At 42.3% G+C, this 24,882-nt stretch overlaps 1 protein-coding gene across 1 annotated transcript in view; it reads right to left on the bottom strand.

Annotated features, from left to right (window-relative positions):
• Positions 1-14,616, bottom strand: part of LOC111864099 (microphthalmia-associated transcription factor) — a 159,650-nt gene extending 145,034 nt beyond the window's left edge. Inside the window, exon 1 of the mRNA XM_023851122.2 lies at positions 13,990-14,616. Within this exon, the coding sequence (XP_023706890.1) occupies positions 13,990-14,555 (566 nt within the window). The 5' untranslated portion in view covers positions 14,556-14,616. The remainder of the gene's footprint in view (positions 1-13,989) is intronic.
• Between the last annotated feature and the right edge of the window lie 10,266 nt (positions 14,617-24,882).

The raw sequence follows: 24,882 nt of genomic DNA, 5'->3' as shown, positions 1-24,882 counted from the left end.
CTCGGGGAGCTAACCAGAAGTTATCGAAGTCCTGCAAGTGACATATAACCTCTGCAGGAGCACGGGGTATTCAAAGGGTGTTCGTGGTTTCTTCACTCCGTGCTTAAATGCGTTGGGATAAGGCAAAAGTTTACTATTATTTTAATAGAAAGGCAGATGGGTTTTTTATTGCTAGTGGGGTGGGACTAAGTCCCTTGTACTGCGGCCACTTCTGGCCTATTGTACCAGCCCCAGATGATAGGTGAGGGTGATTGTGGAGCAATAGGTGGAATGAAGATTGGCAGGGGAAATCGAAGCACCCGGAGGAAACATGCCCCAGTGTCACTTTGTCCACCACAAATCCCAATTGACCAGACCCGGGATCGACCCCAGGCCGCCGCGGTGGGAAGCCAGCGACTAAACGCTTGAACTATGGCGCGGCCTAGGCAGATGGGGTTGCTGCAAACCGACTATGGGGGCTGTCTGTAGAGAAAGAGTCAGTACTTATTCAGGATCATAGACCACAATTTACAAGACACAATAAAAGTAATGAGCAAAGGTATCCCTGTAACAGGTCGTGGAGGCCCATAGGGTAGTGAGAGTTTGAGGTTCCCACATTTTCTAGACAATCGGCTCATAGATGGCGGCAAGGCTGTCAGCCTTACGCGCCGGCCGCCCTTTACCCCCAAGAACATTCCTGATAGTCATTCCTGTCAGAGGCTGAGTCGACCCCAGGGCCACAGTGCGGCTGCAAGGATTAGGTAAATTGAAAAAATCCACCTCATCAGAATTCGATGCCGCGACCTTCCGGCTTGTAGCATAGTACCTCAACCAACTACGCTACCGCGTGCCCCCACAAGACACAATAATAGCATTAATAATAGTTTAATTGTATTCATTGGTGCTCCAGTGGTCGAGACAAGGTGTTTGTGACGGGCGTGAGAAAGTCTTTCTCCTCGTAACATCTCGTGGTGGAAACGTACTCAATTTCCGAAAGGCTCTCTTAGTTAAATATAGCCCAGACAATGGAATATGTCCAACATATTGTTCGTATTACGAATCGACCACAGCCCCAAACCTTTCGAGAATCAAGGCTTAAACCTAATTTAAAACAGGCGCCAGTCCATCTTCGTATACAATTAGGAACTTACATCAGCAAATACGTGTACTAGAGCTACAAATCTTGCATTTTCGCAAATATACACATTTTCTTGTGATAAGAATACATTACCTGTACTGTATTGAGAAAGTAATGATGATGGCACGTGTTGTTAATACTATGGAAGCAACGCCGCAGGCCATACTGAATTACTTTCTCGCGGAACAGTTTGACGCCTCTCAAGAAACGCCTCAAAACAACCCATAACTGTTTCGTCTATCCTTCCTTCGGCGCTACAGCCCCAATTTGGGCCTTGGCCTACCTCCATGAAACTCTCCGTTTCACTTCGGTTTACTAGATCTATTAGACATTCGGTAGGACTCCTTGGGCGGGTGATCAGCTCGTCGCAAGGCCTCTACCTGTATACAAACACAGAAAAAACATACACAAACACTAAACATCCGTGCCCTGAGTGGGATTCGAACCCACAATCCCGGCTCCAAAGCAAGCGAAGACAGAGCATGCCTCAGACGGCTCGGCTACCGTGACCGGCCATTTCTGAAAGAAAACTGTAAAGGTTGGGAGGGGGGGAGGGGCATCTTAAGCGAAATGGCTGGTACGTTCTCTTTCGAGCATGGCAGGTATTCACGCTTGACGCAAACCCAGACGGCCAGCCACAGTTGTTTATTCTGAGAATAACAACATGCCCACAAACACATCATGTGGGTAGAATACCCGTTGCTGGGCAGATACCTCAAAAAGGACAACCAGTACAGCCACTGCTATGCAATAGGCGGATAAACAAACACCCGTTTCTATGCAACGGTCGAGGTATTGTTTAATATAATGAAAACGGTGTTTTCTATGTGGTCCGTGCCGAGATATAATAAGAATAGTTTCAAGCAACGAGTTAGTTTGCCGTTCAAATGACTAAGCTGCCGTTGTAGCATAAGATATGTAAATTGGGCATGATCTTCTCTGTAAAGCCTGTACTGACAGAAGGATTGTGTGTAGTGCAAAAGGAAGAACTTTCAATAACATGTTATATGTGCGAAATGTACACTTGACGAAAGGTCAAGCGTATTCATAAGAGACAAACCCATCTTCTCGTCAGAGAGGATATTACATAAGGACTATTACCGCAAGAGTTCAGTTGGAAAAAAATTTCTGGTCGTGGGCCTCAAGAGGCTGACGCCAAGGCGAACTGATTGGCAGTAAACTGCCTGTCGTAAAGTACGTTGTGCGTTCAAGTTCTAAGGTCTCCCATTTTTTCTCACACAATAATCATACACAAAATTTGAAACTTCTGTCACTTTTCAACGTAATCTCCCTGCAGCCGTACACATTTTTCACAACGTCTACGCCATGATTCCATGGCCGCTGCGAATGCTTCTGTAGGAGTCTGTTTTGACCACTGGAAAATTGCTGATGCAACAGCGGAATGAAAAACGGCATCCATGTCTCATCCATTGTCACAGTTGATGAAAATAAAGTCCCATTCATGCCTTCATCACTGCCATGCGTGCAGCCTTGTGGTCATCCTCCAAAATTCGTGGCACCCACCTGGAGGACACTTTCCGCATTCGCAGGTCTTCATGCAGGATTTTGTGCACAGATCCCACGGAAATGCCAACTTTGGAGGCGATGTTTTCCACACTCAATCGGCGATCCTCCAAAACAACTCCCTCAACTCGCTCGACCATGTTGTCAGACCGGCTGGTGCGAGGCCGAGATTGTTTTGGTTCGTTGTCACACGACGTTCGGCCTTCTTTGAACTGTCGCACCCACAAACGCACATTTTTCACATTCATGACACCATCACCACACGTCTCACTCAACTGGCGACGAATTTCAATGGGTGTCGCACCACGCAAGTGGAGAAAACGAATGATTACTCGCTGTTCTTGTAACGAAAACGTCGCCATTTTAAGTATCAAAAACACTCGTCACTCTCGCCGCTACCACTAGAGTTCTGTGTGCCGTAGAGTGCTGCCATCTCTGTCACGCATTCACAAAGAGTGCACATGTATTTTAAACTAAACCGCATGTGTCTATCTGCTCCAAGTCCTGAGGAAAAAATCGGAGACCTTAGAACTTGAACGCCCCTCGTAACTTTGATTTGACTTTGACAGAGAGTTAGTTGTTGGTTACAGTTGCCAGCAGCTGTCAGTTGAGTGAAGTGACGTGAAGTAGCTGGTTGGCGAGTGAGAGAGTTCACTTGTCAGTTGACAGTCAGCCTGTGAAGAGAAGACTAGGAGGTTGGTGTGAAATGGCCGCCAGCCTGGGCCCCAGGTAGGTGAGTTGTCAGTTGACAAAAATTATGCACGGTCGACTGTGACAGGATCTGAGTGCGGGAAGCTGAAGAATCTCCCTCGGTAGAAGCCGTTGCCAGGAAATACCTAGTGGAGACTGTAACAGACTGAGGACACTAGTCTGTGTGTGTAAGTGATCTGTAAAATGTATTTCCGAGTGGTGTAAACAAGCGGTCAGTAAATTCATTCACCAAACCAAACCCCGTCTATAGCCAAGTAAAAGGTAAAGCTATGCCTGTAACAGACCGTGGAGGGCCATAGGGTTGTGAGATGTTGAGGCTCCCACATTTTCTAGACAATCGGCTCATATATGGCGATAAGGTTGTCAGCCTTACGCGCCGGCCGCCCTTTAACCCCAAGAATATTCCTGGTACTCATTTCTGTTAGAGACTCAGTCGACCCCCAGGGCCATAGTACGGCTGGAAGGATTAGATAAATTGAAAAAAATCCATCTCACTGGGATTCGATCCCGCGACTTTCCGGCTTGTAGCATAGTGCCTCAACCAACTACGCTACCGCGTGCCTTGTCTACAGTCACGCACCCCCAAATACAGTAAAACTTGGTTACAGCAACATCGGTTTCTGCGACACCTTGTCTATTGCGTCAAATTTTCAATGGCACGAACTAATTCGTCATAAAGCAACTGTTTTTATACCTTGCTTNAGTGCAAGAGGACGCGGCAGGTTGTTAACTGCATTCCTTTCCTAGAATCTCGTCTAACAGGACCTCACATTGTCTACTTACCCTATAGTGTTCCTGCCTAAACCCAGAGAAGTGCAGTAGAGAAAACATGGCAATGAAAAGGAAAGTTTTAAGCACTGAAGAGAAAGTTAAAGTGATTCGTGAAATAGAAAATGGAAGGAAAAAAGCTGATGTATGCCGCGAATTTGGTTTGGTGAATTCTACAGTACAAACGATATGGAGAATCCATATTAGTTCCATGTTAATGTTACGTTAGTCTGTACTTAACTATGTATTTTACTAAAAAATGCAACATTTTAACTCGGTTTTTGGTAGATTTTTACGTGACTAACATAAGGCTACTGTGGAAGTGCCCATTTCGGTTACAACGACATTCGTTTATAACGACACTATTTTTAGGTCCCTTTGATGACGTTATAACCAAGTTCTACTGTACATGACAATACACGTATATATAGTTGTTACTACGCTGTAAACAGGTATTCCCAATTCGCCGAAAACAAATATTCATTTATTTCATCCTACTGTACCAATCTAAGTAGCGGACGTACGATTTCAAATAAACACAGACTACGGCACAATACTACTATAAGTAATCCCGTAAACAAATAATGTTCCAGCCAGACACATTTTCCGTCAGAATTTCTATGTATACGACGAAGGTTAACGTGTATCCAATTATACAATATCTTGATGACGTCTGCTGTTGCGTCATGAGGAAAGAGCGCTGCTACCAAACACTTCACCACGACACTGTGCTCTTTCCTTTCAATTTTCATTTCAGCTCTACACACTGCGGTACAATTGTGCAAATGGCCACGAAAACAGCCTGTTTGGCTTGGCAAGAGCAACAGGGCCCGCTCGCTCTGAGCAGATGAATGCCACCTGCATTTTGAGGTACAGCGTTTCATGCGATTCTCAAAATAGCAAGCGATTACTTCCTTAAACAGAACTGGTCAACTTATCTTCCCAATGGAACCGCAGTACGTTCTCTATCACGTAGGAAGTGAATATATAAACACTATTCACAGGAAATTCCGGCTTCAAAATGGCACATTTGTTTGGCTTACTTATGGAGCTGAGCCCTTCTTGAGGAGAAGCCAAATCTGCAGCTACTCAAGAATTTCCCAGCATTTTATGGAACCCGAAGGTCCATTACCGTGTTCACACGAACCATCCACTGGTTCCTATCCTCAGCCAGATCAATCCAATCCATACCATCCCATCGTATCTCTCTAAGATCCAATTTAATTGTTCACCCACCTACGCCTTGGTCTTCCCAGTGGTCTCTTTCCTTCCGGCTTTCTCACCAGTATCCTATATGCATTCCTCTTCTCCCCCATTCGCGCTACATGCCCTGCCCACCTCATCCTCCTTGACTTGATCATTCTAATTACACTTGGAGAAGAGTACAAGTTATGAAGCTCCTCATTATGCAGTTTTCTCCGACCTGGCTTAGGATAAAGGTGATTAATACCAGAATTTGATTACACAGAATTCCAATAAAGTCTCAATTCTTATCACACTACAGAACTTCAATTACACACTTTGGCTTACATCATACAGTGCTCATGTCTGACGTTTCAAGCCGCTCTTTCGGGTGCTTATTTACTGCTTGTTTATCTATGTCTCTTAAGGCCACTGCGAAAGTTGCTCAGCTGTTATCTTAGTAACCAAAGAGGACGAAGCAATGCTGTTCTTCACGACTGCCAATATGTACACAATATTTCCAATCATCTGCAGTTCAGTCACATAATGGAGCCGGGATAGCTCAATCGGTACAGCGACAGGCTACATGCTGGACGACCGGGGTTCGATTACCGGAATCGGAAGATATTTTTCTCTACTCCACAGCATCCGGACCGACTCTCGGGATCCCCCAACCTTTCGAACTGGTACTGGGGGTCTTTCCCCGAGGGTTAAGAGGCCGGGACGTCCTCCATCTAGTGCCGAGGTCAAGGATGGTGGAGCTATACCTCCATTCCCCCATACTTCATGGCACTGTGCTTAATTAAGCGGAGGGACTTCCATTTTTTTACGTTCAGCCCCATATATATGACCTCAATTAGGATACTCGTCTTTGAGCCTAGACTTAAACCCGAGATCTACCGAATATGAAACTGGAGTACTCCTCCTCGACAGTCACTCTATGTGATCAGTGGGTGCACTTCCCTTTACTGAGTTTTTTCTTGAGTTTAACGCACCAAAAATTGGATTTTCAACGGACGAGGACGTTAAAATTGAAGCAACCAGTCGCTCCGGATCGCATGCGGCAACGGTTGCTCCTGGCCGCATGCTGGTTCATACATTGGACGGCAAACATAATCGCCCGAGGAGGGCAACTAGGTTGCTTTAAGTTGCCCCAATGTATACCCGCCTTTAGAATGTCTGTCCCCGAAAGTGCCAAGAAAAAATGGTCACTTTGGTGTATATACACGGTAAAAAGGATCTGTGGCTTCAGCACAAAGCCATTCGCATTTGCTGGAGGGAGAGCTGTATTTTTTTCCTCGACCGATTTCATAACTTCCATATTACTACCAGGATGGTTTTCGTTAAAAAAAAAACAAACAAAAAAAACTGTGCTCATACTTTAATTTTTTGTGCATTTATGTGTGTTCAGGTCTCTGACGAGTAACTTACAGCGGCCATGGTTGTCCTATCTTTCAATTTCCCACACGGCCTTGGTTTCGCTTTTCCGAAACGTAACTCCCCAAGGCTGGCGCGGGTTACTGGGCGTGAAAATGTCACTGCAGCAACTCGCACAACTTGTCCAGTCAGTCATTCTAAATGAAATACATACAGCATCGTTATATAAGGCAGCGAACAAACATCCCCATGCGAAACTGTTTCAAATTACGGCGTAGCCAAGCTGTTTACACTAATGTGTGGTACTGGTCTGTTTCTACCAGGCTGACGACAAAGTATTATCAGATAAGCCCTTCAGAGCACACTGGTTCCTGTATGTACCGTCTGCTTAACACTATGAAACGCTACAGTGTTCCATACACCGTATTTATGGGTTTAACATTATTCTCAAAATAAACAGGGATCATTTCCTTAAATAGAATTTACCCTAATGGTCTTTGTAACTGAGACGCGGTGTGTTTTCTGCTAAACAAGTACTAACCGAACTGTAAGATCTGAGGCTTTCACGGCGGTGACTATGAAGAAAGCAGTCTTCTGGGATTTGGCACCGTGTATATGTGGCGTTAACCGACGTTTCGGAGGAACGTATCGCCTCCATCTTCAGGGTAGAAGGAAAAATATAAGAAATCCGCAAGCGAAGACCGTGAGAACCGGTAAAAGCAGTCTGCGATACGTTCCTCCGAAACGTCGGTTAACACCACATATACACGGTGCCAAATCCCAGAAGACTGCTTTCTTCACTAACCGAATTGTTTTAAAAAATATTTGGAAGTACTTCAGGTTTCAAATTTTTTGAGTGATAATTACCCACGAATCGATAGCGGCCGTGAAATAACAGTAATGACCTGGTCAAAAGGAAGACAAAAACGAATCGGTCACAAACGCCGAAATGCCAAATTTCAGCCGACGTCTCTATCGGTTGCAAGACCGGCCAGGTTTCCCCAAACAAACACTGAGTAGTACAACCGTTTACTACCACGGGCCGTCCAACTACTCATCCCTATCCATTCGCACTTCGTCTGGACCTGAAACAGCGCCGTTAAGTCTGTCAGGGAACAAACAAACCGTGTGGGATACACTCCATGGCTTCAGTCCGCAAGCGAACTATACCGACCGATCGACCACCGCTTGTCGGTGAAGTTAGTGTCAACTTTAGTAGATAGAGGGTGTCACGTGGTCAGCGCAAAGAATCCCCACGGCCGTTAATTTCGGTTTTCTAGACCGGAGCCTCTATTTCCTTGAAATAGCTACTCAGTTAGGGGACCCCTACACGTACGAGTCTGGCTCGCGAGTCCGACTCGGCTCGAGTTCCAATGACCCGAACTCGTCCGTGTGTGGGTCACCACCACGCTCATACGTGTGTGGTGAAATTAATCGTGTGTATGGGCCGCCTTATCCTGACGAGGCTGAGTGGACCCCATTCCAGACCCACTACTTCTCAGAAAATATTATATCGCCGGGAATCGAACCAGGCTCCTTCTGGATCTGTGGCCAGGAACTCTGACCACTAGACCACAGAGGCGGTCTACCGTATAGGACTCTGCGATTTAAATTACGATTATATATTTTAATCGAAAATTATTTCACACTGATGTCTGCTCCCGGTCGACTTCTCTCAGCCTTACGGCAGTAATGTATTAATCAGAGGTCGGATGAGGCCAAAGAGCAATGGGCTCTATTATAGTTTTAAAGACTAGCACAGCGTCAGCTTCTGCATAAACAGAAATATGTTAAGAGGACAAACACCTGGATCCGATCCAAAGACTTTAAAGGAACGAATATGCAACAACATGAGGCCTGGTGATACTGTCCAAACCAGCACCATCGTCTCTCTTACATCCGCCACTGGCATAACCTTCAGAAAAGCAGTAAGTGACGTGGAGCATTTCTCTGAAAGAACGGGATATTACGCAATACTCCCATGGCTTCAGTTGCATGTCAGGACTGGCTATCAGTACCGAAATAACTCTGTTCTTCCCGGCAGTACAGCCACGGGAAGTAACTTCTGCTACACAAGAGGCAAATTCTTCTTTCTCCGCATGTACTGACACTATTCGGGCGGCGCTACAGCCCAATCTCAGCTTTGATCTGTCTTCAGACAAGTATTTTGGATCGCTGGCAACGCAAAGATGCAAAACTGAGTCAAAGGCCGAGGGCACACCAAGGAAGCTGGTTTCCAGCTTATCAGGCGCACACTGAGGAAACTTAATGTTTGATTAATTTCTCACATCATCTTAAGTGGGTATGTTCAACCGACGTCATGTATGATTGTATTTTTTAATTTCTTGCACTCACCTTCTGCAATGGAAGATAATGTTACTAATCCTGTCATAATATGGCGGTAGTTGAGACCGGTTGAGACGGCGTGAGAAGAGAGGACGACGACGGTAAGGGAAACATTGGGAGGTTAATTTGTTTTAATTACTGTCAATTTATTTTAATCAGGAAATAATGAGTTCACACGCGATAGGAAATTCTGACATACAGTGCAAAAATTTTAGCAAGATAAAAGACACCTGATGACGGCCGTATATAGCAGAACCATGTAATGTGGAAAAAGGGTGACTATGTAATAAGGTGTATTTGAGAGGGAAATATATGTGAAATAAATGATATATTAACGCAACAGGCTGCTTAAATACAACATTGGGTACATCCGTTCTTCTGTGACAATTTAAACTGAGGCGCTTATATTGTTTCGCAAGAACTTAACCTGGATCCAGACTCCTTCGTTCTATGAGAAATTCTTTCCCAAGCCAAATCTCTTTTGTCCCGCCTAGCACAGTCTGGGTGGCGTTTGTCACATATATCAGGCTCTTGCTCAATTAACTGCACAAAAACAAAACTTGCAGCTTCGTCAATCTTTCGTGCCACTTAAACAAACAAATGCATCACTGAACCGCGTTACGGAACAGCTGATACTAGGAAAACATGCGGCAACGCAATTGTGGGAAGACTGGAATGCTCCGTTGTCTGGAAGTTGAGTTTCTCAGTCTTTCCTCAAGTTGCTTTGCCGTTTCCTCAATTTGCGCTGTTCCATTCACTAACATGTCTTCAACTCAGGCTGACAACAATTCTCGGAAATTGCGGTTGCGTTTCAGTTGCCGGTTTCCTTGGTGTGCCCTCGGTATAATACCTTTGCAATGTCCGTTCCATTGCAAATATTAACAAAACCGCTGTACGGATTTTCATGAAATTTCATATGAGAACACACTACAATTTGCCGATACATGTTTTGCTAATATAGTACAACAACAGACCTAAAACCGTTTACGCGCGCATCTTGAATATAACTGGTTATATACTTATATGAATTAAAACATTTCGAAAAAAGGAACTTGTGGAGAAAATGAAACACCTCATATATCAATGCACATTTCCGGTTTCTGAAACTCGTTTTGACCAAATTTTATAGCGAAGAATTTTGTTCATCCGGTAAGCCTGTTTCGACATACAAAGAAATGTCAGAAATTGCCAATGTGGAATTAAAAATATAGAAGAAACGGAGAAATGAACGCGCCAGAATTGTTTCAGTTTGGGTACATGTCCTATCCTGTCTGTAACCCCTTGAATGATTAGCCAGTCAAGTACATCCATTCCAAGAGCACGATTTGAATCGTGGTTCCACTGTAAAAAGATGAAATGATACTCTTGAACAAACAAGGTTCCACAGTGACTGAGTGTTCCAAGTCAACTGCAGATGTATTTCATACAAAATGTAACCAAAAAAAAAAAAATCTGTGGCATGTAGTCTGCAAGCGAACTATACCGACCGAGCGACCGCCGCTTGTCGGCGAAGTGAGTGCCAACTTTAGCGGATAGAGGGTGTCGCGTGGTCAGCGCAACGAATCCCCACGGCCGTTAATTTCGGTTCTCTAGACCGGAGCCGCTATTTCCTTAAAATAGCTCCTCATTTATCCTAACGAGGCTTGAGTGGACCCCGTTCCAGACCAACTACTTCCCAAAAAATATGTGACGGGAATCAAATCCGAACCTCTGGATCTGTAGTCAGGAACTCTGACCACCAGACCACAGAGTTTCTACCTTCTTCACGAAGAAAACTGTGCTGAATTTTTATCAACAATTTCCATTTCATCATCATCTCGTTTGAAAATTGTTTCATTTGGTTCTGTCGAAGCACCTGGCGTCTCTGGCTTCACTTGGCTTGGCACTCTGGAGAGCCTGAGTTCTTATCTCAGAGCTGGTGCCATATTCGCGGATATTCCCACTGATGATTTATAAGGATATGAATGACGGAATAACAAGTGACTAATTCTGATTAAATGTTTACGTTTGTCGACAGGTAGCAGGAATACAGTGTCTGCCATTCAACTTGCACCTATACAGCTCACGTAATGCGAATACGCAGAACTGAAGCCAACAATACCAGCAGCACTCGTTACAAGTTCACTCTATGAAAACTCCAGCCGTATAAGACTGTAATAATTCCAATAAAATACACAGCATAATACCTAACATACCAAGTTCGAAGGCACCTTAAACAGTTTAGTAGCAGATGACCTCCCTATCTGCAACAATGTAAATTTAGGTGGATAAAGTAAAGTAAGTAAAGGTATCCCTGTAACAGGCCGTGGAGGCCCATAGGGTTGTGAGACGTTGAGGGTCCTACATTTTCTAGACAACTGTCTCACAGATGGCGGTAAGGTTGTCACCCTTACGCGCCGGCCGCGCTTTACTCTCCAGAAACTTATTTAATTAATTCCTGGTACTCATTTCTGTTAGAGGCTGAGTCAACCCCAGGTCCATAGTGCGGCTGGAATGATTAGGTCAACTAAAAAAAAAATCAAATAACCTAATCGGGACTTGAACCTGCGACCTTCCGGCTTGTAGCATAGTGCCTCAACCAACTACGCTACCACGTACCCAAAATTGAGGTGAAATCATATAATTATATATATTATTATTAATTTATTCATAAGATTTGTTTTCACAGCAATGAATATTAAGTGTACGTTCTTCTGACATTAACGCCATGTGGCGTCATGTAGCGGGGGACTAAATACTACACGGCGCCATTCTCACAAGGCTGTAATCTCATTCACCTAGGGTCTACTCAACGACTCCGTAACTCAGACTATATATCAACTTATGGGATGATTAACAAATAATGAATTGGAAATGGTCTGCAAGGAGACATCCGTGACCTAATTCGAGCTGTCATCTAGCTCGAAAGAACTGAGGAAAACCAAGAAACTCTCAGTCAAGATACGCGGTCTCCGGACCGAGATATGAACCCGAAACCTCTGGAATATGATCAAGGAATGCCACCCAGTCAGCCACAACATAAGACAATGTGGGTGGAGTCAACGCGTATACTGTGTGTGTGTACTGAGGGCCGTAATGCAAAACGCTACAGTCCAGCTAGCAGGGTTCATTCTCGCAGTTCTTTCTGCAGTCTCTCGTCGAACGTGAGATCGATTCGCAGTTCATATTCTGTCCTGATGAAGTGTGGTTTCACTTGCAGGGATGCATAAATACGTAAAATAATCCCTACTGAAGTTTACAGAATCTACATCTAACCCATGAAGTCCTGCTTCATCCATTGAAAATTGGTGTCTTAGTGTGACGTAGGTGCAAGAGGGATTTACTGGACCTGTTTTTAACAAAACAATTAATTGTAAAAGATATCTCCGTGTATATGGGCTGCATTTTCATCACCTGTAATCTGTGAATTGTAGTTACTTCACTCCGAATGTTATGGGCCGTCAGACATGTCGATTCATCGGCAAAATTCCTATGCACCTCGCAGCCAGCGGTGCACCGGTCGCGGTGAAGTGCAGAGACGTCGAACCGGTCAACAAAGTAAAAATCCTCCTTGTACTATCCCGGGATTTGCCTGGGGGAATTGAGTAAAACCACGAAAGAAACCACTCAGAATAGCCGAGATTCTTTCCAAACATCTGCTCCATTACCTCTATTCCGTGCAAGTTAATTTTAAACTGAAATTCTACTATCCCAGTACTGTAGGGCACACAATGACGACTACGTGGTAGGTAGCAGCGATAAGCGACAAGTAGCATTCTACACTGAACTCCAATCCCCTCTAAAAGCGTCATCTGGTTCTACTGACGCCGGAAATGCCATCGCATGGCTCTGTTTTGTTATCGGAGCACGCCTGAAATGTTTACACTGTTTCATCTGTGTTGGTCCATGTCACACACCCTTCAATTTACTGCACTTATTTCTGGGACACCCTGGAATAATTCTTTTGTGGGGAACCGTTATGGAAAGACGCCAATTGGAACTAGCAACGCGTAAATCGGATGGCAATATTAAGACTAACCTTGGGGAAGATGGTTAAAATTATGTGAACTGGATTGAACTGATTCGGTATACAGTAATGGCGCATTTTTGTGGTGACGATTATAAAAGTTAAGGTTCCATAAATTAAATATTGTAGCGTATTTCATCAAGGCAGGAACTGTGGAGTCACAGAAACAACCGTTGCTAGGTAATACTCGCAAGCAACAATACAGGAACTGTCACGGTACCAGAAGTGACGCGTACAGCCGTTGTTATGGAGCGATTGAGTAAGCACGTTTCCGCGGAGACGAATTCACGCAACAATAGAAGAGAGGTCTTCCGTGAGGTCTGTGCAGAGGGGTTATAAAAAGTAAAAAGAAGATCGTTTAAATCAGTAGAGTACCGCAGTACTAAGTAAGCAGTCACTCAAGAGCTGGGTCAGTTGTTATTTTGGTTATATATTCTCCACAATACATTCGAGTATTAAAGCGTGTGCTTTAGAATTCCATATTAAGAAACACAATAATGCAGGTGGTGACAAAAAGAAACACAAAAATGATGATTTTATTGGAATGCAGTTTTCAGAATTGAAAATGTGATGTTAGTATTAATGTTATGAAACAACAGTGCATAACGGACACTATTCTAGAAAAGAAACTGCAAAGTTCGATAGCAAACGTAAGTGCTTCTTAATCCCAGATTTCGAGTAAATTAAAAAAAAAAAAGGTACATGTGCGTCCCGACATTTGTGGGGACATCACGACACTAGTTATAAAAACGGGACTGTCCCGGGCAAAACTGGACTTACGGGCATCCTAGTCCAGACCTGCTTTGGGGCACACACCCTACCTCCTACCCAATGAGTAATGAACACAAGTAATGTTGCTCGGCCTAGGTTATTACAGACTCCTACTCCAATTATGTGAGCCTTCCTACTTTAGAATTATACTGTCTAGTGACAGGGTCACGGCATTACAAAATCATACCCGCCAGCCCTCGGCGGTAGGCCTACCACCTTGTCAGGAGGTGGTGGCATCGGCGGCGGAAGGGGCGGAGCCGGGGGTGACACCTGCTGTTGCTGTCGCTCGTTGTCCGTCGCCACATCTATGATACTGGGATCCATATCCAGGATCATTCTCAGATCTTCATCGATGCCTATGTTAACACGAACTGTTGGACTTTCTTTACACACGACAGGAGAGTTTACCACTGATGTTCGGGTTTCAGGCATCGCGGGTATCAAGCCTACTGCCATGGTAGCAGTAGCAGGGGCGCTACGGCAATGGTGATGATCTGGGATGCAACAATTTCCAGTAACAAGATGGGTACCTCTGTTCGTCAAATTCGCACAAGACGTGTACGTACTACAGTAACCACTGTAACTTGATGCTGTTGTTACAACCGGTTCATTTAAAATACGATCCATTCTTTGAATTATATCTTGAAATTCATTTATCTGCTCGTTCGTAGTCAACAAACTACCATCGTCACTAAGTCTAGAATGCGCACCATCAGAACGAGCTGCAGATGAAGGCTGGAAAGCAACCTCCATGTTGACACACTCAGAACAACGAGAATTCCACCACGCGTTCGCAGTTCTTCCTCTACGCACGGAAGCTGTACTGTCTCTGAACATGCTTGGGATGTGAAGACGCGGGTTTGCTATTTTCTGCCCAAGCACGCCAACTTCACCCATTTCTTACTGCAGTCGGCCAGTCCAAGACTGCTGGGTCCATTCCAACTTTTCGAGTGTCACAGCCGTGAAACTGATTGACGCAAATGAGAACAAAACTTCACCACTGCCTTCGTGTTTTGAAGTGACAGCAACTTCTATAATGTGATGAGCGTAATCAGCCAAGTAACGGGTATAATTTCGACTGAACACAGAATATAACTATAAATTAAATACAAACTGTTAAGCTAATTTAAATATACAAGTAAGATAATTTAAATTATCTCAACACATAAGAAGTAAAATAAAATTAAACGTGGTAGCGTAGTTAGTTAAGGCACTTTGCTACAAGCCAGAAGGTCGCGGGATCGAATTCCGATTAAGTGGATTTTTTCAATTGACCTAATCCTTCCAGCCTGGGGTCGACTCAGCCTCTAACAGAAATGAGTACCATGAATATTCCTGGGGGTAAAGGGCGGCCGGCGCGTAAGGCTGACAACCTTACCGCCATCTATGAGCCGACTGTCCTCAAAATGTGGGAGCCTCAACATCTTGCAACCCTCCACGGCCTGTTACAGGGATAGCTTTACTTTACTTTAACTATATAAGGTACATCCAGTCAAGACAGCCATTTCTTGTTATTCTTTTACCGGTGTTGCTTTTGAACGAGCTTTGTACCTGTTACATGTACACTAGTGTGTTTAGTGCGCACACAAAGAAGGCATATTTATCCGCCATGCAGCGTATATTTTATATCAGTAAGTAGCTTTCCAGTATTCGTGTGTAACGTATGATATATAATTTTTCAGATTTTCAATTAAACCGTATTTAGCATAAGTCAAAACTTGTAAGGATAAATAAAAAACGAAGAAACAAACTCGGTGGCTCGAGTCCGCAAGCGAACTATACCGACCGAGCGACCGCCGCTTGTCGGCGAAGTGAGTGCCAACTTTTGCGGATAGAGGGTGTCACGTGGTCAGCATAACGGATCCCCACGGCCGTTAATCTCGGTTTTCTAGACCGTTCTAGACCCTGTAAGGATAAATAAAGTGGTTAAACTTCGATGGTTGCATTTCTTCATTGCCCCCTCCACCAACTACGTTCCATTCATTAAACAGATCATAGAGAGGGATCGTTTTCTCGGGAACATGGATAAACAGCCATTGGGTGAGATCCCTGAAAACTTCACAAAATATTTAAAAATTATGAAACGATGAATTTCAGAAGAAGTAGACAACAAATAGAGCAAACAGCGCGTGGATAATCAGACTACGTGTAGACCAATGGAAACCTGGAAGGAACTCTTACTGGTTTCTTGTTTGGCTTATAGTTCGGCCGTGAAGATGGGGACGATGTGTTCGTCCGAAACGTAACGCTTCTTCCCAACACACGGCATTACAACCCAGAAGAACGTACCGCTGTGAGAACCTCAAATCCAACATGTTTTCTATTTTTTTTTTAATCCGCATAGTGGAGGGTGGAGTCCAGTTGGGTCTACTCAGCACGGCGGCCACTGATTGGCCTATTGTAGCACGTCCCAGGTGATTATGATGATGGAGAATTTGGTGGAATGACGACTGACAGGAGAAACCGAAGTACTCGGAGAAAACCTGCCCCAGCGCCACTCTGTCCACCACAAATCCCACTTGACCATACCCGGGATCGAACCCGGGCCGACGCGGTGGGAAGCCAGCGACTAACCGCTTGAGCTATGGCGCGGCCATGTTTTCTATAACTGCCGTAATGTATCTCTCAGCAGTAGAACATTCTGGAAACACTGACACACTTCGACGGCTTCCAAGCATCTGCCTGCTCGAAGACTACGAAGTGTGGCCGGAAGAAAGAAAAAACTGTTTAATTCGAGAACTGATAGAGCCGGGTAGGAGAAAATACTATGATAATGTGGATACATTCTTAAATCTTGGAATTTGTTTGGCGTTCTAACTAAACAAAACGAAATGACCAACCAATACACTAAAACCAGCATAACTTCCTCGAACATGGAAGGTGTCCGATTCGAGTCTCCGCCAGAAAACCGACTATTATGACTAGAGTTCTTTACGGTTTTCCTCAATTCCTCCAGGCAAACGCCGGTATAATGCTTAGGCCAGAGTAACTCCATTTTATATCATTTCGAATTTATTGCTCAAAAACAAAAGCAAACTCCGTGGCCTGTAGTCCGCAAGCGAACTATACCGTCCGAGCGACCGCCGCTTGTCGGCGAAGTTAGTGTCAACTTTAGAGGATAGAGGGTGTCGCGTGGTCAGCGCAACGAATCAATATCCTATATGCATTCCTCTTCTCCCCCATTCGAGCTACATGCCCTGCCCACCTCATCCTAGTTGACTTGGTCATTCTAATTATACTTGGAGAAGAGTACAAGCTATGAAGCTCCTCACTTCATCCCTCTTTGGTCCAAATATTCTCCTCAACTCCCTGTTCTCAAACACCCTCAGTCTATGTTCCTCCCTTAATAGCAGGTACCAAGTTTCACACTCACACAAAAACCTAAGGCTAATTATAGTTTTACATATTCTCATTTTTATATTTTTAGACAACAGATGAGAAGACGAGACATTCTGTACTGAATGGTAATAAGCATTATACGAATTAATTCCCCTCTTAATTTTCTTTTGAAATAAATTTTGTTCTGTTACTGTCCTTCCAAAATATCTGAACTGTCTCACATTTACAAGGGATCTGTTAACTACCTTTATGTCATGATTTTGCTCTGCATTCTGGTGACGAGACAAAATATACTTAGATTTCTCTGTGTCTACTTTTAGATCAACCTCCTTCTCTCTCTGACTCTACAGCCCTTTGGACCTTGGCCATTTTTTTGTAATTTATTAATCCTATATAAATTCGGCAGGACTCCTTGGATTGGGGATCAGCCCAACGCAAGGCCACTACCTACACACAGAACAACACAAATAAAGAATAATTGCATGCATAAAGGCACGTCTATGCCTCAAATGACATTCAAACCCACAATCCCAGTGTTTCAGTGGACGAAGATGGTTCAAGCCATAGAACGCACAGCCACTGTGATTGGCGACCAACCTCCTTACCAGCATCAATTAAAATTTATGTTTTTTTCCTTTGTGGTACCTATATTATTTCCCAGTAGATCCACATCATCAGCACAGACCAGCAGCTGATATGTCCCACTTAATTTCAGTCCCACCTGGTTTCCCTGGACCTTCCTAACGGCATATTCTAAAGCAAAGTTGGAAAGCAGTGGCAATAAAGCATCTCCTTGTTTTAGACCATTCTAGACAGAAAAATTATCAGACAAATGTTTACCTATATGGACTTAGAATAATTTCATTTAAACACATTTTAATCAGCCTATCTAGTTTCATGGTTACCCCAAACTCTACGAGAATATTGTACAATACTTTCTTCATAACTGAATCATAGGCTTTCTTGAAGTCTATGTAGTTGATGTATTGTCTCACTGTATTCCCATTTTCCCTCCAGTATGTGATGAATGCAAAAAGTCTATTCAGTAGCTGATAATGATGACTCCAGTAAATTCATCTATACATGAACTTAATCTTGATATTGGATGAAACTTCATATGAAGTTGATAGCAGTGATGTCCCATGATAATTACTACAATCAGCTTTAATCACCCTTCTTGTGAACTGGTACAATAATAGACTCCTTCCAATTCTTCCTTATTCCAAATAGAATTAACAAGATTATGGATCTCAAACCATAATGTTTCACGTTCTGCTTGAACCAGTTCTGCCACAATTTGATCATTAACTGGCGATTTATACCCTTTCAATTTTTCAATGACACTTTCAACCTCAAAAGGGCTCATTTCAATCTGAAACCGGTGCATTATCAACATTAATTCAGTTTTAAACACAAGAGTTCTGGGAAAAACTGCCTACTTTCCTTTGATACAACACAACTGCAAAGAAAACAACACTCTTGGAGAATAAAATTTGTTTAGTGATGAGCCAGTTACATATTAAGGGAAACATAAAAGTAAAAGTAAAGTAAAGCTATCCCTGTAACAGGCCGTAGAGGCCCATAGGGCTGAGAGAGATCAAGGCTCCCACATTTTTTTCTGTTTGAGGCTGGGTCCACCCCAGGGCCATAGTGTGGCTAGAAGGATTAGGTAAATTGAAAAAATCCCCCTAATCAGGATTTAATCCCGTAACTTCCGGCTTCTAGCATAGTGTCTCAACCAACTATGCTAGTACAGCCTACAAAGGCATAGGATGTTAATCTCTGCCCCAGGGTACTGAGTGCTTCATTGGTTTACTTTCAGTCCCTACAGCAGCATATGTGTGTAATTGTAATAAGTCATGTTTCATATTCCAGATGTCATACATTGAGATCATTGGTCAAGGACCAAGCATCATGATTCACACATTTCACGATTTCCTTCAGTTCCTCCACCCACATGAGAAGATACTGATTTGTATTGCCTGTATATAGTAACACCTCATATTATTCTCTATCTCCATCTGTTTGCTCTTGGAAAAGCTGAGTTGTCGTCCATTACAAATACAAATCATAATTCTACATAAATATAAATGAAACCCATTCGAAAATTATCCATTTCAGAAGTCAAAGGACTTAATTTATACTGGATGACATGATGGAAACTTTCCATTTAAGACACTGCTCAAGAATTTCATGCAAGCATTACAAGAGTAACTTCACTGTCCAATGCTCATTCACGAACTGTTTCATACATTCAATACTTTAAGAAATAGTACAGTTCTGAGTAATGATAATATGCATAATATTCTTATGAGACGGCGAGCATAAAAACATGACAAACAAACTCTGTGGCCTCTAATCTGTAAGTGAACTATACCTACTGAGCAACTGTCGCTTGTCAGTGGAGTTAGTGCCAACTTTTGTGGATACAGGGTGTCGCTTGGTCATCGCAACGGATTCCCACAGCTGTTAATCTCGGTTTTCTAGACCGGAGTCACTATTTCCTTGAAATAGCTCCTCAGTTATCCTCATGAGGCTGAGTGGACCCTGTTCTCAGAATATTGAATTGAATTGAATTTATTTACATTCCGTAAATCCAGTACAGGTGAGACACCATAGGATATGGAACAAGTCAAGTTAGAATACATAGTAGCTATACAATAATACAGTAATATTGCAATTAAATGAGGTAAACTTATAATACTTATAATACACATTAAACAATGATCAAGAAATTTATCAAGATTTATAATGGACTAAAATAAAATAAAATTAAAATTTCCATTAAGACATTCATTCATTACTCGAGCCGGGAATCAAACCCGGACCTCTGGATCTGTAGCCATGAACTGTGACCACTGGACCACAGATCAAAACACCAAAAACTGCAGAGTAAGCTCTCCTAACTTAGTTCAAAAAGAAGACTGTGTTGAACACACATAATAAAGCCTTGGTAATATTATGTCAAACATGCTCAAAAGCATTAACTATTCAACTAACTAACTAACTGACTCCATGGAACTGAGTCCTTATTCAGCTACTCTTAAATTTCACAACATTTTACGGAACCTGAAGGTCCATCACCATGTTGACGAGAGCCCTCCACTTGTCACTACTCTGAGCCGATGAATGCAGTCCAGATTCACCTTACTATTATCCTCCCATTTACATCTAGGTCTTCCTAATGGCCTCTTTTCTTCCGGCTTTCCCACCAAGAACCTATATCCATTCTTCTTCTCCGCTTTGCAATGCTCAGAAGCATTATGAAGTAAAGCAAATACATCAACTCTCAAATGTCTTTCCCTAACGCATTAAAACCTGTGAAGGTTGCCTGTAGGTCCACCATCTTTCATAATTGGTTGCATTTCAATGAAACCAACAAAATTGCATTAATTTACATATGGCCGACCCTCTTTAACTTGGCTACCCGTCTGTCTCATATCTTGTCCACCTTATTGCGTTTCATGCTGTGGTTCTGTACATATTTCAAATATTTCTGTGTTGGTCACAAAGAGAAACTCCATTTTCTTATACCAGTCTGTACAAATAAAAACTAGTTCATCCATTTGTCTGTTCCATGTATCTGCTGAACTCCTTCTCTATGAGTGACAGACGAATAATTAATGGGGCACTAAATGGTTCGTTCTCTTCTTAATCAATTTATCAATCAACTTTGCAGTTCAGATTGTTCACTAACAAGGGTGAGTATAAATATCCCTTTCACATTCTCTTCAGACAAACAGATTCCATACTAAGCATGTAGTCCGTACAGCAGTCATCCTGACACAAAGAAATCATGAATGCCAAAGAAACAATTAACATGAAATACCTAGATGTTCAATTTTGCATATCTCTGATTAAGTAAGGAAACATAATCAGGTCTCTTGATTACCTGTGTAATCTTTTGAATCAGTGGTAGATTTTAAAATGCTGATTTACTGCTCCTCCATCCAGCATCAAGGCTGATGGATCGCCCCATCTTGATTGTCCATGATTGCTCATTCAATATATTCACTGATCCATAATTCAATTCAATTCAATTCTTTATTATTAATGTGCCGAGTCAACAGCCATAAGGCCAATTACAGACACAGCACAGTGCAGAAGAATGAATTACATTATAGACAAACTTATTAAAAGTCACATACAAATTACAAGTAAGTACTTGGAAGAAATAATAATGAATAAAAGTAAAAGTAAACAAACAAATAGCTGATATGGAATGAAACATAAATATTTAATAAAAATACTAACAGTTATACTATATTTAAAATTTGTTTGGGTAGAACATTCCTGGCTCCGAATACGTCAACATCCCTGCAGACAGCATTAGCAGCTGCTGCGCATCTAGCAGAGGGACAATTTTTAAATAAGGAGCAAACATTGAACAATGCAAAATCTCTGATATACCGAGCAGGAACTCGGAGACCAACAATTTCCTGGACAGAAGGGCAGAATTTAGAGCCAAAATAAACTTGAATAAGAAAGAGAGCATCAAGGCGATAACAAAGTATGGAAGGGACCTGTACTCTGGTATATAACGCCTTGTAGTCCAGTGCAAGTCAACCAATGTTTCGCAGGAACATATCGCCTTCATCTTCAGAGTAGAAAAGGAGGCCAGGCAGGAACCAGCTTCTGCTTGCTGCCTGCTTCATGGTCATTTCTCACTTGACATACTTCTTGATCCTGATAATGTATCCATATGTTCTTCTGAAACATATGGTGACTTTTACCGGACTATAGGCCGCTATATCTCATTGAGAGAACTCTTCACAGTCACCGTTGTAAGAACCTCAAATATAACAATAACAAAATAATTTCAACATGACAACACGGAATGTCCACTGATGTCTTTGAGCACAAACATTCACAAATTGCAAACTCTTAAAACTCCCACGAAAGTGTCATTCAAATTCTATTCAGTGTCAAGGTCTTTGTAAATACGCTGCAATCCAATTATATTCTTTATACACATAAATATACTAAAACATAAATATAAGCCTCAATATAAGCATTGCAGCTGCAATGGCATGCAACAAACTAACCTCTCTGGCACTGTTTTGGATTTTAGCTCGTAAAACATGAAGTCATTCTGCGAACTGGACACCGTCAGTGACTCCTCTTGATTTAGTAGATCACTGCATAAATCTAGATCTTCCGAACTTAATTCTGCAAAATCAAACCCAAGGTCTACGCCAGATTCATTCATGTTAATAATATTTACTGTCACTACCGTTTAATTTCAACAACTGAAATCATGCAACACTTCATTCTCTGACGAAGGGAAATAAACACAGCCAGCGCCATCACATGGGAAACTCCAACACTATCTTATCTCCCTCAACTCCCTCCTCGCCTACCAATATCGTCAACCAGTTGTGCAAAAGCTTACATCACACGTTCAATCTATTTCCAGGGTATGAATCATCAGCTTTGTTTTCATCCCTAAATGGTGAAATACTGGGCTCAAATAGGAAAATTTAACAATCGGAACGCGAAAAAATTTCATTTTTAATCCTGTACGTATTTTATTTATAACTCTTCTTCTACAATACACATGGGGAAGATGTCTGTTAATTCGAACATATTTTCATTTTATTATCAATACTGAAATACAAAGGAAATTACACACTATCAGAGATAAAAATAATAATTTCCAAAATCTAGTTATATAGGAACCAAAATCACATCACATTCATGAGAGAAGTAATATAAAATCATATAACATATTACGTTATACCAAACATATATAATAATTTCCATATTCGTAAGGACAATAATATGGAAATGTACAACAAATTCTTCCACAAAACATATAACCATTATCACGCGTTAGTAACCAGACACGAGGATTCAATTGGTAACTGAAGTTATTGAAGGCTCGTATAACTCATAACGAGTCCAAGGGATTATAACTCTACCGCTAATCTACACATTTCATACATCACCATTCAGAGCCAGGGTTACTTTGCGAGTGGCGGTTTACCGCCAATCAGTTCGTCTTGGCGCCAGGTCCCCGTATTTATATCCCCCAGGAACAGGATAGACCAGTTATACCCCCAGGCATTGCGTTCCCTTTTCGTCGCCTCCTACCACTCGCAGGGCTACGGTGGAGGTATTCGAACCCGCCTACGCACGGGCAGCTCTCAAATCAAAATCAAAGTTATGTTACGACCGACGGTCGTGTGAAACAATTCCTAATGTCTTTAAATTGTTGCATTGACGGATACTTTGATAATAAAGAATGATTCCTTTTAAAGCCTTTGTGCTCTGACTTTTTACTGGAATGATGGAAGGGCGCAACATTATTTACTACAGCATCATTGGTTATTTTGTTGAAAAGGCCCATTGTACCTTCAGTATTTTTCCGACATTTAATAAACGAATTCCAATAGAACTGGCAAATTCACCAAGTTCTCGTGGAATTTTTGGAGACTGGTGTTATGGAGAATATAGCTTGTCGAAAAATATTTGGAAACTATTAATGCCGTGGATTTCTGCAACAAAGTTGCTCACTGCGGGTTCTAACCCATTACTAGAAGAGGGCCATACAATAATTTTGGAGAAAATTTTCTAAAGACGACTTGCAACACCACCTTTAGTTCTTAACATAATTGATGCGCCGTTGCAGGTGGAACATGCGAAGCGTTCTTCCAAAAATTCGTGATCAAAACCGTATCAATTTAAACAACTCACGAAGTGTATTTCCAACGCTTTTAGCATCTGAATTCTCTAGTTCAATTGAATCCTAATTAAAGATGTAAGCCCCTTCAGGAAATTCTTCTTCCAAAAATAGAAGTGTTTTAAGAATAACAACTAATGTAGCTTTCGACTAATTGATATTGATCCATCTATCAACATACGTATCTTTCTTTTGTTTGTTACTATGTATCTGCGAGTTTCTTCTTCGTTTCATCCGCAATGTGTTAGGCAATATCTTCACATGATTTATCACCATGCAAAACTCTATCGTATCTGCACCATTTAATATTGACATGTCTGCGTCATCAGGTACTTTTTTATTGCTAGTGGGGTGGGACTAAGTCCCTTAAACTGCGGCCACTTCTGGTCTATTGTACCAGGCGTCATCAGGTAAGTAGAAAATTGTCTCTGTTTTTTACAATCATAGAAACAGTTCGAATACACGATATGTTGTTTTAAATTAATTTGTATGCGCTGATTTTGCCGCTTTTCAGAATTTCCTTTTCTTTGGATTGTTTTTCTAATGACATCGCCACAGATTGTTATTCAGAATTATTGTGTTCGATTTTTTTACAACGTATAAGTGTGCTTTAATTTTAAAACCATGGTTGATCCAGGTCCTTCTATGGTAAAACCTAAGAAAGAGAAGCCACTGACAAGTGCCGAAAAAACGGTGTTAAACATTTTTACAAAAAGTAGTGAATATAACTCTCATATTACACTGGATGAAATGACAAATTTAGTGACTAATGCGGCATTCTAAAAAAAGGGAAATAGCAACACTAAATGTTCAGCCCACACATCTTTAGTGCGTCCGATTCTGGAATATGGGGCGGCTTGCTGTGATCCTTACAGGGAGGGATAACTGGGGAGCTATTTCAAGGAAATAGCGGCTCCGGTCTAGAAAACCGAAATTAATGGCCGTGGGCATTCCTTGCGCTGACCACGCGACACCCTCTATCCGCTAAATTTGGCACTAACTTCGCCGACAAGCCGCGGTCGCTCGGTCGGTATAGTTCGATTGTGGACTAAAATCACG

Source organism: Cryptotermes secundus, unplaced genomic scaffold (genome assembly GCF_002891405.2).
Source record: "Cryptotermes secundus unplaced genomic scaffold, Csec_1.0 scaffold708, whole genome shotgun sequence".
Classification (NCBI taxonomy): Eukaryota; Metazoa; Arthropoda; class Insecta; order Blattodea; family Kalotermitidae; genus Cryptotermes; species Cryptotermes secundus.
This window is presented reverse-complemented; position numbering and strand designations above follow the sequence as displayed.